At 38.1% G+C, this 15,212-nt stretch overlaps 1 protein-coding gene and 1 non-coding gene across 2 annotated transcripts; one reads left to right on the top strand and one right to left on the bottom strand.

Annotated features, from left to right (window-relative positions):
- Nucleotides 1-1,686: 1,686 nt before the first annotated feature.
- On the bottom strand, nucleotides 1,687-4,525 carry LOC130749125 (scarecrow-like protein 6). Its single transcript, XM_057602420.1, has one exon. It carries the CDS (start codon nucleotides 3,982-3,984, stop codon nucleotides 1,924-1,926), a length of 2,061 nt encoding a protein of 686 aa, XP_057458403.1. The 5' UTR covers nucleotides 3,985-4,525; the 3' UTR covers nucleotides 1,687-1,923.
- Nucleotides 4,526-6,740: 2,215 nt separating this feature from the next.
- On the top strand, nucleotides 6,741-6,847 carry LOC130709594 (small nucleolar RNA R71). Its single transcript, XR_009010071.1, has one exon. It is a non-coding gene; the product is annotated as a small nucleolar RNA R71 (small nucleolar RNA).
- The last annotated feature ends 8,365 nt before the right edge of the window (nucleotides 6,848-15,212 follow it).

A 15,212-nucleotide genomic window follows, 5' to 3' on the forward strand; every position in this document is an offset into this window, starting at 1 on the left:
TACATAATTCCTCTTGCATTCAACACAAAGTCAATGGAAGAAAATGCTAAATTTTTCTAAGGGCATTATGTTTCCTTATGGTTATGCACTAAATAAAAGTCGGGCCATAAATGTATATGAATTTAAGATTTGGAGGCTAAAAAGTCATGATTATCATGTTCTGCTTGAGAAAATTGTTCCTCTTTTACTACAAAGGGGTTGCTTCCCTAGTGGAGTTGTGTTTCTTTGATGATGGCTTATGCTCCTAACAATTAAAAATGGATGACTTGGGCAACTTAAAGAAGTATATTTTTTTCCGGTATTTATCAAGATATCCTCACCGCCGATAACCGCAAAACTAACCACTCGTTTCACTATTAGCGTTTTATGAAGTAGAAGGTTGATCAATGAGTTTTTTTTTTTCATTTGCAAGAGTTGGAAATCGAGCCTCAACCACTTACTTTAGGGATGAAGTGCTGAACAATTACATGAAATCACTTGATTACTTAAACAACTATGGTTACTTAAAGAAGTATATTGAAACTAATGATTGAATTTCATTTTCAATGTTTAAGAATAATGGTCAGTCTACTGGGGGGAGGTTTCTAAGAAAATAAAAGATTCATGAAAATTCAACTAACTCATTTTCATATATTATAAAATTATGTAGAAGTCAAACCGTGGGTTGAGTAAGAATCTTCACTCTAGTTTTCATTAAATATAATTATAATTGGTACACAATTCTATCAATCTTGTATCTTTCTCACAAGTTACACGGAGCACAAGATTGAGATAAGAAATTAAGACAAAAGAAATGGAGAAATGGGGGAACAGAGAGCACTTCAGGTGATGGTTTGAAAGGGAAGTAGAAATAATCAATCTGTGACAAAAACTTAGTTAGTCATAACCATTAAGTTATGTTGCTAACTTGTAACTACTTTTTATTAATTATTAATTTTGATAACAATTATACGTTGCTTGTGCAAATGGTTGTGGTTGATGATTCGAACCACAACTTTTATGAATGAAAAAATCTTTAGTTAGCCCCTACCACAAAAATCTTTAGTTAGCCCCTACCACTTAGTGTGCTGAGTAAGGGACAAATAATTGCTCTCACAACTATCAGCTGTAAGGTAGACATTCAACCATAATAGATAATTGGATATATTCTCATTGGTTTCAAGTTTTGTACACAAGATGTTGAGTAACACTTAAATACCCAAAACAGTGGTAATAATAAATGAAAACAGTTGATCCTTTATCTTAGGTTTTCAAACTAGGTTGGTTTATTATGCAAGGCACAATGATAAGGAAAATTGGCATGTCACTATATTGTAATAATAAGAGTCAAGCCAAAAAATATTTGACTTGGTCACATGACAAATAAAACTTAGAATCATATCAACTCAAGGAGAATTAGAAGGACCATTAGTGAAAAACATGGGAGAATTAGAAGCACAATTAGTGAGAAACTAGATGAATGTACCTTTTGTTAGTGAATTATGATCTGATGGCCATATTGTTCACCATGAACATATTCAGCACCTACCAAATTGTGAATATTAATGAAGATTTTAACATACAAAATCACACAATTTCAATATAAGAGGATCCATTCCCGTGCCAGATTCAGCTCATAACACAAGAATCAAGAAAGACCAAGGCTGAAGCATGGAGATATCAGATAAATATAGAGACAACACTCTATGCTAAATTGCTCATTTCTTCCAAACCAAGAGAGTTTGTCACCAATCTTAGATAATGAAAATGGGCAGAGGCATAATTAATACCCAAATTCAACCCATCTAGCCAATAAAACATTGGGAATTGGGATAGTGGATCTTAATCGTCAAGAAGCCTAAATCACATAAACAGTTACACAAAGTACAGTACTAAGTAATGAAGCACCTTTCAAAATACAAGTTACTCAGATGCTGCTCAGCATCAGCATCTCCAAGTTGAAACTGAGATGAGTTCTTTCTGCTGCCAGCACAGAACAAAAGAGGAGTGCTTCCTCTCTAGCTGAAATCCCCTTACAGGTGCTCTCTGCACTAAACACTCAGCTTGAGATTCTGTGAAGTTACTAAATGTGAATGGAGAGAACCCATACTGAAGAAACATGCTCCTCCAAGGAGGCAATTTTTCATGCGAATGGTTATGACCAAATATGGTTTTCTTCATGTCAGGAAGGATGAAATGCCTCTCAATCTTTTGGAGGATGTCAAGGTTCACATTTACGGCATCAAGTGAGTCAAGTAAGGCTGAATAACATTGAAGAGCATGAGCTACATTAGTGGCAAATGGTACATCAATTCGATCACAATTTCTATCCATGGTGACCACCACTTTTGGCCTAAGCTGCTTTACAAATTGAAGGATTGAAGGAGACAATGATGGATAATTTGCTAAGCAAGATACCGGCATGTTCACAGCGATAGCCTCATCATCAAAGAACTGAAAACTGTTCAATGATTCAATGCTCAAAACATTTAACTCAAAACACATGTTGATGTCTTTTGCGAATTGACTCAAGTTTTCTTGGGTAAGATTGAGCTCCATTTCATCACAAGTGGAGGGTGATACAACAGCAGTAACTTTAAGTGAAGGCACGCCACTACTCCTCATCAGAGCAAGCTCCTGCATAAAAGAAGACCACTGCACTCCAAACCCGATATCAAAATCAATAATGTGAATTCGATCAAATCTTTCCACAGCTTCAATGAGGGCTTGATTGCAAGTAAAGTTGGCAAACTGAAGAACAGGTGATATCTCAGAAAAAGATTTATAAGCTCCAATTTTGAATATGAAACTAATGGGTGAGAAGGTGAGAAAATTGTGACCATTTGAATGAAGCATTGACTGCAATGCCTCCTTCATGTAGAAAGCAGCCCTGTGAAAAGGCTTACCATTAGGGGAAAGCTGGTGATTGAGCCGCGCCAATATCCCTTGGGCATGAACCGGGTTACCAGCTTCTATCAGTTCAGCAGTTTTGTATAGCTGATCAAATATACTCTGCTGAAGCTGGTTGTTCACATCGTCTCCAGTAGAATCCACCTTCTCCTGTTTAGCAGAAGGCACCATCAATGATTGCTGTTGTTGCATATGATGAGGAAACAATGGAAGCTGTGTTTGGTGCCTTTTAACAAACACCTCTTGCCCAGAATCCAAAAGGGGTAACTTTGGAACTTGAGCCTGATAATTGTGCCCAACCGTGTCGAAAGGAAGGCGTTTCGCTTGATTCTGAGACAACACTTGCTGCTCTTGCACTTGAGGGTACCTCAATGGCACAAAGAAAGAAGGGTTCTCAGGGAATTGAACTTGATTCTGGTTTAACAGAAACTGGGGATTGATGACTTGAGGTTTCTCATCTACTTCTCCAATCCCTTGATGCTGCTGAGAATTAAACATACCCGGAGATGATGACAGCAGAGAGTTGTTACCAAAACCAGAAAAGTTAGATTCTGCATTGTGGCTATCTATATTCTCAGCAATGAATGAAAAACCAGGATAGTTCCCTTGCACAGAAGGGTCAACAATACTAACCATGTTCAACCCTTGATCCAGAACACCAAAACCTCCATTGAAATCAACACTGTGAGACCCATAGCCAGTGCTGTGAAAGAGCTTGCTCAATCCTGCAGATGGGGCTTCCACATCACCCATGATTAGTCTCAGAATTGATTGACCTTGACCCTCCCAATCCTCCATTGGCACCCCACATTTTTCTTCTTCCCATGGTGGGTAGTTCTGAGACAAGGTTGGTGCTGCAACACCACCACTACCCTTGCTGGTGGTTGAAGAGGACATGGTGGAGGAGGAAGTAGAATGGTTTGGGCTTCTTCTGGAGTCAAGAACAGAGGTGGGCTCAGTGCTGCCCACATAGCAATTTTCTCTGTCTCTGGTCCACTTTTGTGGATGCAAAAGCAGAGGAAACAATGAATCTGATGCAGCAGAGAAATCCAACACACCACCCTGCCCTTGAAATCCCTCAAAAGGCAAGGGCATGGTGAGAAAAAACAACAACAATAAGGTGCTCAGTGCCCACAAAACCAACCACCACCAAAAGACACAAATTTTCCAAAAGTTAGCACCTTTCTTCCCTCACACTAGCCCAGAACAGATTTGAAAGCAGAAATAGGGACCAGAAACAACAAAACAAGGCTTAGAAGCTAAGCAAGTTTAGAACTCAAAATTTGGTTCTAAATTTTGGAGGGATAACACTCATGCAGTACAAGGTTCCAAAAAGAAAGCTCAAGCACTTGTAAAGCTTATGTTTTTCATTCTGGATCTGTGGCATGTTTGGCTCCAAATTGTTGCAGTAAAGGAATGAAGCCATGAATTAAAAACAATGATGATAGTTAAAAAAAGAGAAACAAACAGAGAACCTCTTAATGCTTGTCTTTTTGTTTGTGGATCTGTGGGTTGTTAAGCTCCAAATTGTTGTTGTAGTAAAGGAAGAAAGCCATGAATATTGTGGTGAGTCTTTGTTTGTTGCTAGTGAGGAACAATCTTTGTTACTTGTGTTTTCTGGGATGGAGTGCGCTATCTATCTCTATCTCACTGTTTCTACTTTTTTATTTTATTTTTTTAACCTTTTGGTTTTTTAATATTGTGTAGGTTGTCACTCTGCATAGTAGTTTTCCCTCTGGTTGGTAAGGTTGCTTTCACCTCAGTGTGTTTCCCCATTCTCACATGCACCAGCGCGTGAGCTGTGAGGCATCAGATATTGCTATGTAGACTGCCAAAATGGGTTCCAGAATACTTTCAGCTTGTGAGTGAGCTCAGAGCTCGGCTCAATCCACTTTTTGGGTGGTTTGGTTGAAAACATAAAGACTCATATTTATGCCAGCATTTTGTGCTCAACATTTTGTGTTCAACTCGCATAATTTTGGAAGAACTTATTTGAACTTATCTGATAGCATAAGCTTTTATGTCGGTGTTTGTGAGAGCTTATGCAAACAGCTTATGGCTTACTATAAGCTGTTTGGATAAGCTATTCATGATAGCTTATGAAAAGAGCTTATGCTTATATATAGCTTATTTTTAATTTATTTCAATAAATATTTTAAAATAGCTTATGACATAAGCGCTTATGATCATAAGTGCTTAATTAAATTGTGTTTTCAAACAGGGCCTAAACGGGTTGAAACTTGCATGAGTTGAACTAGCTCGGATCAATCCCCATTTTATTTAATATTTATTTTTTCAATAACACTATAATTAAAATGATGATTTTTAATATAATAATAACATGAGTCGACTTTTTTATTCATGTAGCATTACACATTTTGTTGTGATATATTGAAATTAAAAAATTTACTCACATTTTTCTAATTTCTAATGCTTTTAAATTTTTTACAATTCTTTACCTTTTTTTCTTAAATAAGAGTAGTGAGTAGGGATGTCAATGGGTACGGGTGGACATGGATAGTATATACCCACCACCCGCTCCACATGTAAAAATTTATATCCATACCCGCTTCATACCCACATGGATATCCATTTAGTGAGTTTTAACCGGATTTTAAACTATCCGTGGATATCCATGGGCACCCGACACCCATGAACATAAATGAATTCACATATAGTTGTTCAAAAGAAAATTATGTTAAATATAAAATTTAACATTGGACTTTACAGTCAATCAATGTGTAAAGGAAAATACTTCTTTTCTACTGTTTTTTGGGTCTAAGGGCTTCTTTTTACCATTTCCATTGTATAAGTTTACTTGAAAGAGAACTATAACTCATACACAAATTCATTAGATATTTAATATACATCTATGTATATACATATAAAAGATATTTTAGTATTTTATATATCGGGTGGGTATCCGTCGGTATGGATACATCAATATCCGTACCCGCCCCATTAATAAATGGATAGTGAAAATATCCATGAAATAAATCTGTGGATACCCGTGGGCATGGGTAATTTTACCCATAGTGGGTTTTTATCCGCGGGTATCCAGATGAGTTGCTGCCACCATAAAGGCTCCCTCATGTGACCGAGCCACCATACCCAATCCTGTGGAGCTCTCCCCTTCCCACCCAGCATCAATATTCACCTTAATTATTCCGCTTGGTGAAGGCTCCCACCTTGTCGTGCTCGTCGAGTCTCTATCAGCCGCTCTGTGCCTTCCATCCTTAGCTTGGCACCAATCCTGAAGAGAGACCATGGTAGCATGCATGCTATCCCTTGGATCGTGCTCTGTATTATTAAAAACAACATCAGTTCTGGCCTACCAAACGGTATGCAACCCATAGAAAATCTTCGCCCCCTGCCTTATCTTCCAGAAAATCGCAAGCCACCCTATTACCCCAGTTGGGAGTGCATCAAATCGGATGGCTAAGGGATGAGAAAACCATGCAAGGTGTGCCCAATTACACTCGACCAGGATATGCTGCTGCGTTTCATCCACTTCAGCTTTACATAGGCCACATTCATATTGAACTTGCATGCCTCATCTCGCTAAGTTTGCCTGGCAAGGAAGAGAGTTAGTGGCAAACCGAAAAACGAAATGCTTGGAGAGTTGCTTGTTGGAGGCTATGAGTTGATCATATGTTTCAACTTCAAGCACTCCTCTTCGTGCTTGGCCTTCATTATTAGAGTTCATGGCTCTCACAACCATCTTTTCAATCAATTCATACCCAACTTGTGGAAGAAGGGCATCGAACTCTCCATTTGAAGTCGCATCCAAACCAAACCTCGAAGAATATTGGAGACTATCATAAAACTTTGCCACTTGCTCCGCTTGGGTGAGGTTGTGTTGTGGACACTTCCTCAAGAGCTTCTTGAAGCGCTCCCAAGCTTCATAAAGATTCTCATCAATAGATTGAACTAATGTCATGATATCATTCTTAAGCTTTCTCAAGAGGGCCCTTGGAACAAATCTTGTGGTGAACTTCTCTGCTAGATCCTCCCAAGATGTAATGCTACCTTGGGGCTGTTAATTCAACCACTCTTCAGCAGTGTTCCTCAATGAGAAAGGAAACAAACTCAAGCGGATTATGTCCGTTGAGACATTTTGAACTCTATATCTAAGTGTTGCAATTGCGGATGAACCGCTCCATATGTGCATGAGGATCTTCAAGAGCACCTCCACCGTACTGATTTTGACTCACCAAGTTGATGAATGCCGGCCTCAGCTCAAAGTTTCCCATGCCATCGGGGAAAACTATGTTGCCGGGATAATCGTAGCTCATGGCAGCCGAGGTGAGGTCTCTAAGAGAACAATTGGCATTATCTGCTTCTTGCTCTTGAAGTCTTTGAGAAATATCCTCTTGCACTCTTTCCTCAATATGGACTTGCAATTCCACCTCCGTCATTTGGACAACCATGGAGGCAATCTCAGCAGCTCTTTGCTGAGCCCGACGACGGTGAAGACTACGTTCAGGCTCTGGATCAAACACCAATAAATCCGTATCAAGCCTACCTTTCATAAACTGAAATCACAAAAACAAGGAAAAGGTTAGTAACACCTATTCAATGCAATGTTTAGCAAAACAAAAAAAAATACTACAAACTCTTAACTTAAACCGAAAACCACAAACAATCCCCGACAACGACGCCAAAAACTTGTTGGTCAATCTGCAAGTGTACAGATACCTCCGGGTTTTAAAATATCGAACCACAAGGATTGTGAGTGAGAATTGTGGATTTAAGCCTAAAGTTTACAAGTTTCGAAAGCAATAAAATTATGAAATTGAGTTTGGTTGTTGGTGACAATGAAATTGCAAAAAGTAATAGTGAAAATGTTGAAATTAACAATTGATTAAAATGTCTTAGGTTATCGATCATATAATCCACTCAAGTCTACCTATCCTATGCATGTGAAACTTTGATTCATTCCTTGTTGCTTTACGCTATATAACTACTTATTGATTCCTCACATAAGCAATTCTCTCAAACTAAAAGTTAAGTCCAATTCCTTGTGTACTTAGCCATTCATTTGAGGTTTATAACATACATATTCAGGCCAACAAAACTCAAACCTTCATCTATTCCTAGTAGCAAGCATAGAAGGATCTATTTCAATTCATGTCCCTAAACTACAACAATCTTCCGTCATGATTATAATCTAGCCTATAACAAGCGTGCACTCAAGCTAAGCATGCATATTGGAATTGAAATACAAGGTAGAATCAAGAACTCATGCATAGAGGTAGAATTTAACAACTAGAGTTTCATAGAATCACTTAAACCCAAAGAAAAAAGAAGACTAGCCACTCATGGCTAGTGAATTCATACAATGAAATGTAAAGAACCTGAGAAAGATAACAAGTTGGAAGCCTCTCACAAGCCCCAAGGTTCTCCTCAGCTTCTAAACTTGATCCAAAGTGTGTAAAATGACTAATTCCTTCAATGAAAATGACCAAAGTCTTATTTATAGGAAAAAAAACACGAGTCTGGGCGCTCAAGCATGACACTCAAGCATGCTTTGTCATGCTTGAGCGCCAATTAAAAACAACAGAACAGTAGCTTTTTAAGCTAATTGGCGCTCAAACGCCAATAAAGCATGCCTGGGCGCCAATTCCATTTTCTGAAACAGTAGCTTTGGTTCCAATTGGCGCTCAGGCGCCAATGGAGCATGCTTGAAACACTACATGAGACAAAGCATTTTGACTTTCTTCCTAACAAAATCAGGCGCCAATTCGCTGGAAAGCCTCTTGATCTTCTTCTTAACTCCTCTTTAAGCCTCCATTCAATTCTCCAAGCCTTTTGGCTTTCTTCCTTCATCAGTTTTCAAACCTAGTTGCTTTGGAACAAAGCAAGGAAAATATCTAGGATTTCCAAGAGTTTATTAGCTCAATGGACCCTCAAATCAAGTGAAAAAGAAATGCAAGTCCTAAACTTACTTAAAATGCAAGAAAGGTCCCTATAAAACTACAAATTTACCAAAACAAAGTAAAAACACAAAGAAAGATAAAAATGCATGAAACACTACATGAGACTCAACACAAAGATTCAAAACAAATAAAGAAATGACCCTAAAAAACACTACTAAAATATGGTCGTCAATAACTCTCTCTTCTCATTGTTGGCAACCCAAACACGAATGCTTCACCTCCCTTGCCTCTGATTATCTATGCCTCGTTTCTCTCCTCTCAAACCATGCTTCAACGAATGATGCGTAAATGCACCCCCAACATACCTAACAAGAAAATCTCCATCGCCTGAGTTCTGAAAGTATCATCAAGTTTTATAAGTTTACAAAATTTTAAATGTAGAACCTAAATTTTCTTTTTTACCTTCTCTAATGTAATTTGCGGCGTTTAGTTTACTTTTTTCACTCTGCAATTTTCAATTTAGGGAAGCTTACAATGTTTCTCACAATATTAGTCCATAATCTTAATTGTAGTATAGTAATTTTCAAACCGCAAACAAAAATCCGGTCTATGTTCTTAGCTATAGAAAATTAATTTTCGATATTGTAAAAATTGTTGAAGTACCAGTTATGAATGAAATAGTCACACATTGGGTTAAGATGCTAAGAGCATAAATGGTTAAGGACATCATCCACATACATTCACATCAAAACTTGGTGAGTGGGTCCTTCCACTTATAAAATCTTTAACTCTTACTTCTATATCCAATGTGAGACTATTTCATTCACAATTTTTTTTTTGAAAGAATTTCATTCACACTTGTTACTTCAACACTTTCCTTCAATTGTGTATCAATTTTAATCTTTTTCAATTTTTTTATTACTCATTTTCAAGTCTAACTGACTTGTTCATATTTTTTTCCATTATTTTACAGTTTTCATTTCTCTTGGGATTTTTTCTGTTCTTTTTCCCATTTTTACTCCCCTTGAGCACTTCATTGTGTACATTCTTGTATCCCCGTTGGAACTCAACACTAACGAGGCTCACTGCCTTCTAATTTCCACACATCATGGTTGCGTCATTAGCTTCACTCTCCATCGACCTTTCACTCACACCAATGTCACTTCATTGTTGCATCATTGGCTTCATTCGGCTGTCGCACACCATCGACTATGAAGAGTCTAGCGTTCCGCTGCGCCACTGTAACAAAAATAGCTTTCAAAATTTTAGTTTTGGGGTACCATGAGAAATTTTCCAGAAAATATCACATATCACAGTAAAAAATAAGTGTCAAATGTCTTTAAAAAAAGTCATATATAATTATACAAAAAAAGTTATGCAATTTCTAAATTATAAAATGTCTAAATCCTCTATGACGTGGATGTGGAAGTGAATGCAGACTTCTTCCTCTATGGTATTTCACATTCTCCATTGTATTATGTGGTACCAAGTCCAAGGCGTTATGTATGGTTGTTCGCACATTTGTGCCCTAAATAAGTTCACCACGTTCCTAGGTAGCAATTATAGTTTGCTATTCTAGGAGCTGAACAAACCTTAAAAACAACAGCTCAATATTATGTAAGAATAAATAAGTTGAAACATGATATAAGAACAATGATGCAACATTAATGTAACCACTATAGAGACTATCTCATCGTATCTAGACTTTGTAGCTACTAATAGGGAACGTGACATCCCAAAATACCACCCGAAGTACTTAAGTACACATTGAGTTGGAAATGAACATTAAATCTCTCGATAAATGACTTAAGTGTGCTATGTGGTATGATAACCACATCTTGTCTACATCTTCACATGTAAACGGTGCTGGAGGTGAACGATAGACTCCGTGCATGTACCTAAACTGTCTAAGCACCCTCCCTGAATGTTCTATGCAGCTAGAAAAAGGAAGGGAAGTTCTCATAGATTCAGTCGTTTAATAAAAACACGAACATGTATTCAATTATGTATTGCAAAATAATGAATTTTTCTAGTGGGAGAGAAATACAAAATTGTAACAATGTCATGTAACTTGCAAATTGCAATATTCTTTGCATCACGGATATGCTCTTATAAAAATTCAATGGCGAAAACAACCCAAGCATATGTCCCGACTGCCTCCATGTCATGGAAGAGACTTAAATAAACTACGTCCACAAAAAAATGTCGTTCTTGTCAGCAAATATTGTGCAACTATCCAGATGAAGTAGAAAACTCTTAGTCCAACAACCATATTCCTCTCTCGGAGAGATGCACCATACACATCTCAGAACCGCTTGCAATCAATGTGGAGATTGTTGGGGTTCCCACATTGCTAATGTTGATGAAGAAAGAAAGAGGTCTAGGGAAGTACTTTAAGCTTATGTAAAGATATCAAGTTCCTTGTTACAACATTGGCTTAAAAGCATTTATTGCCCCTGATGTTTCATGTTTGTGCAACTGACAACCCCCATCTATTTTTGTCCATGTTTGTACCCTCAATGTTATAAAGAAGTGTAGCGAGTACCCCTCCGTTAGAGTGACGTTAAAAAGTTAACGGAAGGGGCTGACGTGGCTTTTATTTTTATTTTTTAGACCTGCCACGTGGAAATAACGTTTAAAATTGGGAAAAAATTGTGAGAGAGATTCGAACCCAAGCTCTGGAAGTGGCAAAACCAACACTAAACCAGTTGAGCTACATAAATAATTGTTATATTTTGCAACACAATTTTATTTATATCATTTAGCCTCCTCTAAACCTATACCCAGATCTTCTTCTCACTGCTAACCAAAGCTCCAAACCTCATATTCTGGCAACAGACATAACCAAAGTAAACAAGAAGAGCCTAAGTGGGATGTGCAAATTTCTTCTCCCCCTTTCCTTTTCACAAATACCTGAAGCAATCCATAATCAAGCCCGTGTGAAGATCCAAGTTGCGATGTGCAAAGATCTCAGATCATCCTTCCCCCTCTCTCTCTCTCTCCTTCTCTTCATCTTTCACCCCCAATTTATGGTAAAACTCCCTTTGAGTGGTTACCGATTGGGTTTCTGGGAAGGGGGTGGGGTGGGTTGCGGTGGTGGTTGGAGGTGAGTGGGTTTCTGGTTTTTGGGGTGGAGGTGGGGTGGGATGCGGTGGTGGCCAGCAGTCGGTGGTGGGGGTTGGGTGATGGCGGTGGAGCAGAGCGGCGCGACGGTGAGGCTGTGGATTAGGTTTCCGATATGGGGGTGGGGTTTGAGAAGGTTTGCAGTTGTGGGTTGCGGTAGGGATGAAGTGAGGTTGGGTGTGGGTGGCTGTTTGAGAAGGTTTGCCGTAGGGATGAAGTGAGGTTGGGCTGCGGTGGCTGTTTGAGAAGGTTTGATTTTGCAGAAAAATGAGATCTATGGGTTTGTTTTTGAGTTCGATTTCTGGTTTTGTTTCCAGATCTGAGAAGAGAAGCACAAATTGATGGAGCGTTGGAGGATCACTTCAAGAGCTCAATGAGTGCCTGAGGTTGTTCCCTGGTTCTTCACTGTATCCGCTAGCTGTTCAAAATCAATCCCTTTTGAGTTTTGTAATTTTGGCTTCACTCTCATGTTAAATTACTGGCTGGTACCATTGTTAAATTACGCCATCGAGAGTGTTCCAGACCTGAAGGCTTACCTAGGTTCCAGGTTCTCCTTGAAGTCTAGCATGAAGCCTCACGAGCTTAAATTCTAGAGGGAAAAGAGTTAGAATCGTTTTTAGAAATTGGGTTTGAGTCTGTGGGTTTTTGAACGGTGCTTTTGGCTGGGTTGTTGGAATCTCATTTCATGGGGTTGTTGTTTATTTTGCTTTTTCGTGTTGCTAAGGAGAGGTAGAAGATTGGAGAAGGAGATGGTTTGGACTATGGAGGTTGGTTCTGATTTTGGGTTTAGTTGGCTATGATGAAGAAGAAGAGCAAGATGTTGAAATCTGGGTTTCAATGTGGTTGGGGATGGAGATGGTAAACACAATGATGAGATAAAGCAGATGATGAAGAATTGAGAAGAACAAGGGGAATAATGATATAAATAAATTTTTGTTCATAATATAACTAATTGATTGTGCAGCTCAAATGGTAAAGTGTGTGTTTTGCAAGTTTGAGGTCTTGGGTTCGAATCCCTTAACCATTTTTCCAAGTTTTGAGTTTTATTTAATGACGTGTCAAATAGGAAAAAAAAAAAACCACGTCAGCCCCCTCCGTTAGTTTTCTAACGTCAAACTAACGGTGTTTCATTGAGGGTACAAACATTGACAAAAATAGATGGGGGGTGTCATTTACACGAACCTGAAACATCAGGGGCACCAAATGCATTTAAGCCTACAACATTCAGTGTGCCAACACCGAGAAACACTTTAAGCTTATGTTTGTATTTTCTTTTTCTCTTATACTCTTGTTTTAGAGTATTATGAGACTAGTTTAAATATTTACTTTTTAGGATTGGGGGGGGGGGGGGGGTATTGGGGCCACGAGGTTATTGAAAGTGAAGTCTATGTATTGTCATAACTTTTACATAGTGATTATTCTCTAGTTGTAAATTTTGATAACGACCATGGTTTTTCTCAGTTTTATAGTTTTCCACATTTTATTCTTGTGTTATTTATCATGCATTTATGCTCTTAAATACTTTTTTTCTTCATATGTACCTAACACAACCATCAAATGGAGAACGAGGTTGACTGCTAGAGATCCATTATTGTGAAGAAAGGGCAAAACCCAAAAAGATTGGGATTTTTGGAGAAAAGAAGCATGGGAAACAAAACCACCCCTCTCCCTCTGTCACTTCCTTCTCTCCCTCCCTCTCTTCATCCTCCATTGTCCCCTCCATCTATTGAAACAAAACAAAAAAGTGAAGAAATAATCAAAATCAAAACTCGTTTATGAACCTCTCATCTTCGACTCTCATTTCCAAACGTCTCAATCTCGTTTTTGAAGTGGAATCAAAATCAAAACCCTATCTTCCTCCTCCATTCTCTCGTTCTCGGTCTCGTTTTACTTTTTTCTTACGGTTCCCATTCTCAATTTTTTTTTCTTGCGATTTTTGTTCCCGCTCTTTTTCTTGCATATAGTAAAATTTATAATATAAATAGTTGGATGACCAAATTACAAATTTTAAAATGACATAATGATGATAGAATTTATATGATGTTTTTAGCATTATTTTCCTATCTTTTTCTTAGGTTTTATTATCTTTATAGTTGTTTTAATAGAGTCTTTAGTTGCATTTAGTGTTTCTACTAGTTAGAGAGTCATCATTTGCATATTAGTCATTTTAGTGTTTTTATTGCATTTTAACCCATTATTATTGAGTCTTTTTGAATTTAGGTCCTTGGTCTAGATTGCTAGAGGAATTAAGGGCATTGTTGGAAGGAATATTGTAACCTATAATCTGAACTTTCATGGCATTATATGCCTTAGTTAGGAGGTTTTAAGTTACAAATGATGGTTTGATGTGTTCAATGTGCAGCCCTTGAGTTAATGTCCTTTGATGATGATTCTCTTGTCCAAGGAATCATATTTAATTATGAGAAATAACCTAGAGTTGATGAAGCATAAAGGTTAGGAGGTTTCATAATGAATAAATGAAGGCCATTAGAGCCATTGAAAGGGGGGTTACAAGCCATTAATGGAGAATTGAGCTGAAGAAAGTTGAAGATTCCCCAGCAAGGTGTGCACGTGCATGCCTGCACGCACATGCATGCAAGCACGCACATGTGTGCAAAGTCAGCAGCTTGCCAGGGCTTGAAGAGGAGGCACGCATGTGCATGCACCTTGCTTGCACGCACATGCGTGCATGATCAGAAGCGTGGCAACCTTGGATGAAGGAACGCATGTGTGTGCACTATGCCTGCACGCACATGCCTGTGAACACTGTTGTTTTTACCTATAAATATGATTTTGTTGCTTTTAGGTTAGGATGTTAGTTTTTCTGAAGTTTAGCTTGCTTAAGGAGTTTAGGAGCTTTTCCAAAGTTCCTTCTCACGTTAGAAACATGTTTACCTTAGTCATTCTTGGCTAAGTTTCTTTTAGCATTTGTGATGTGGATCCTTTACTTGTTGTTGTTTTAACTTTCTGTTTTGTCTTATGGAATAAAAGTAGTTTTCTTTCTTTGATCTTCCTTACTGTGATACAATGATAATATGAAATTTAATGCATGCAAGTTAACTTTGCCTTTCTAAGCATAGAGAGGAATCTTGGCATAGAAATGGGGAACTGGGGGAAGGTTTCTAGGAAGTTATATACCTTAGGAATGAGGGTAACAACCTTTAGTTGGTGGCCGGAACATGATATGAAATGAACTTAATCTTCAATTTAGGCTTCTCATAAGAAATATCATCTAGTTAAGCCGGTTGAAAGCTTTTTATGAACTCGAGGAATCGGCATAGGAAGATTGTAGGTTAGATCAACCATAGAAAGAATTTTAAC

Source organism: Lotus japonicus, chromosome 3 (assembly GCF_012489685.1).
Source record: "Lotus japonicus ecotype B-129 chromosome 3, LjGifu_v1.2".
Taxonomy (NCBI): Eukaryota; Viridiplantae; Streptophyta; class Magnoliopsida; order Fabales; family Fabaceae; genus Lotus; species Lotus japonicus.

Coding starts and splice junctions, on each gene's coding strand:
- LOC130749125 (XM_057602420.1), bottom strand. CDS start 3,984: ATGCCCTTGCCTTTTGAGGGATTTCAAGGGCAGGGTGGTGTGTTGGAT.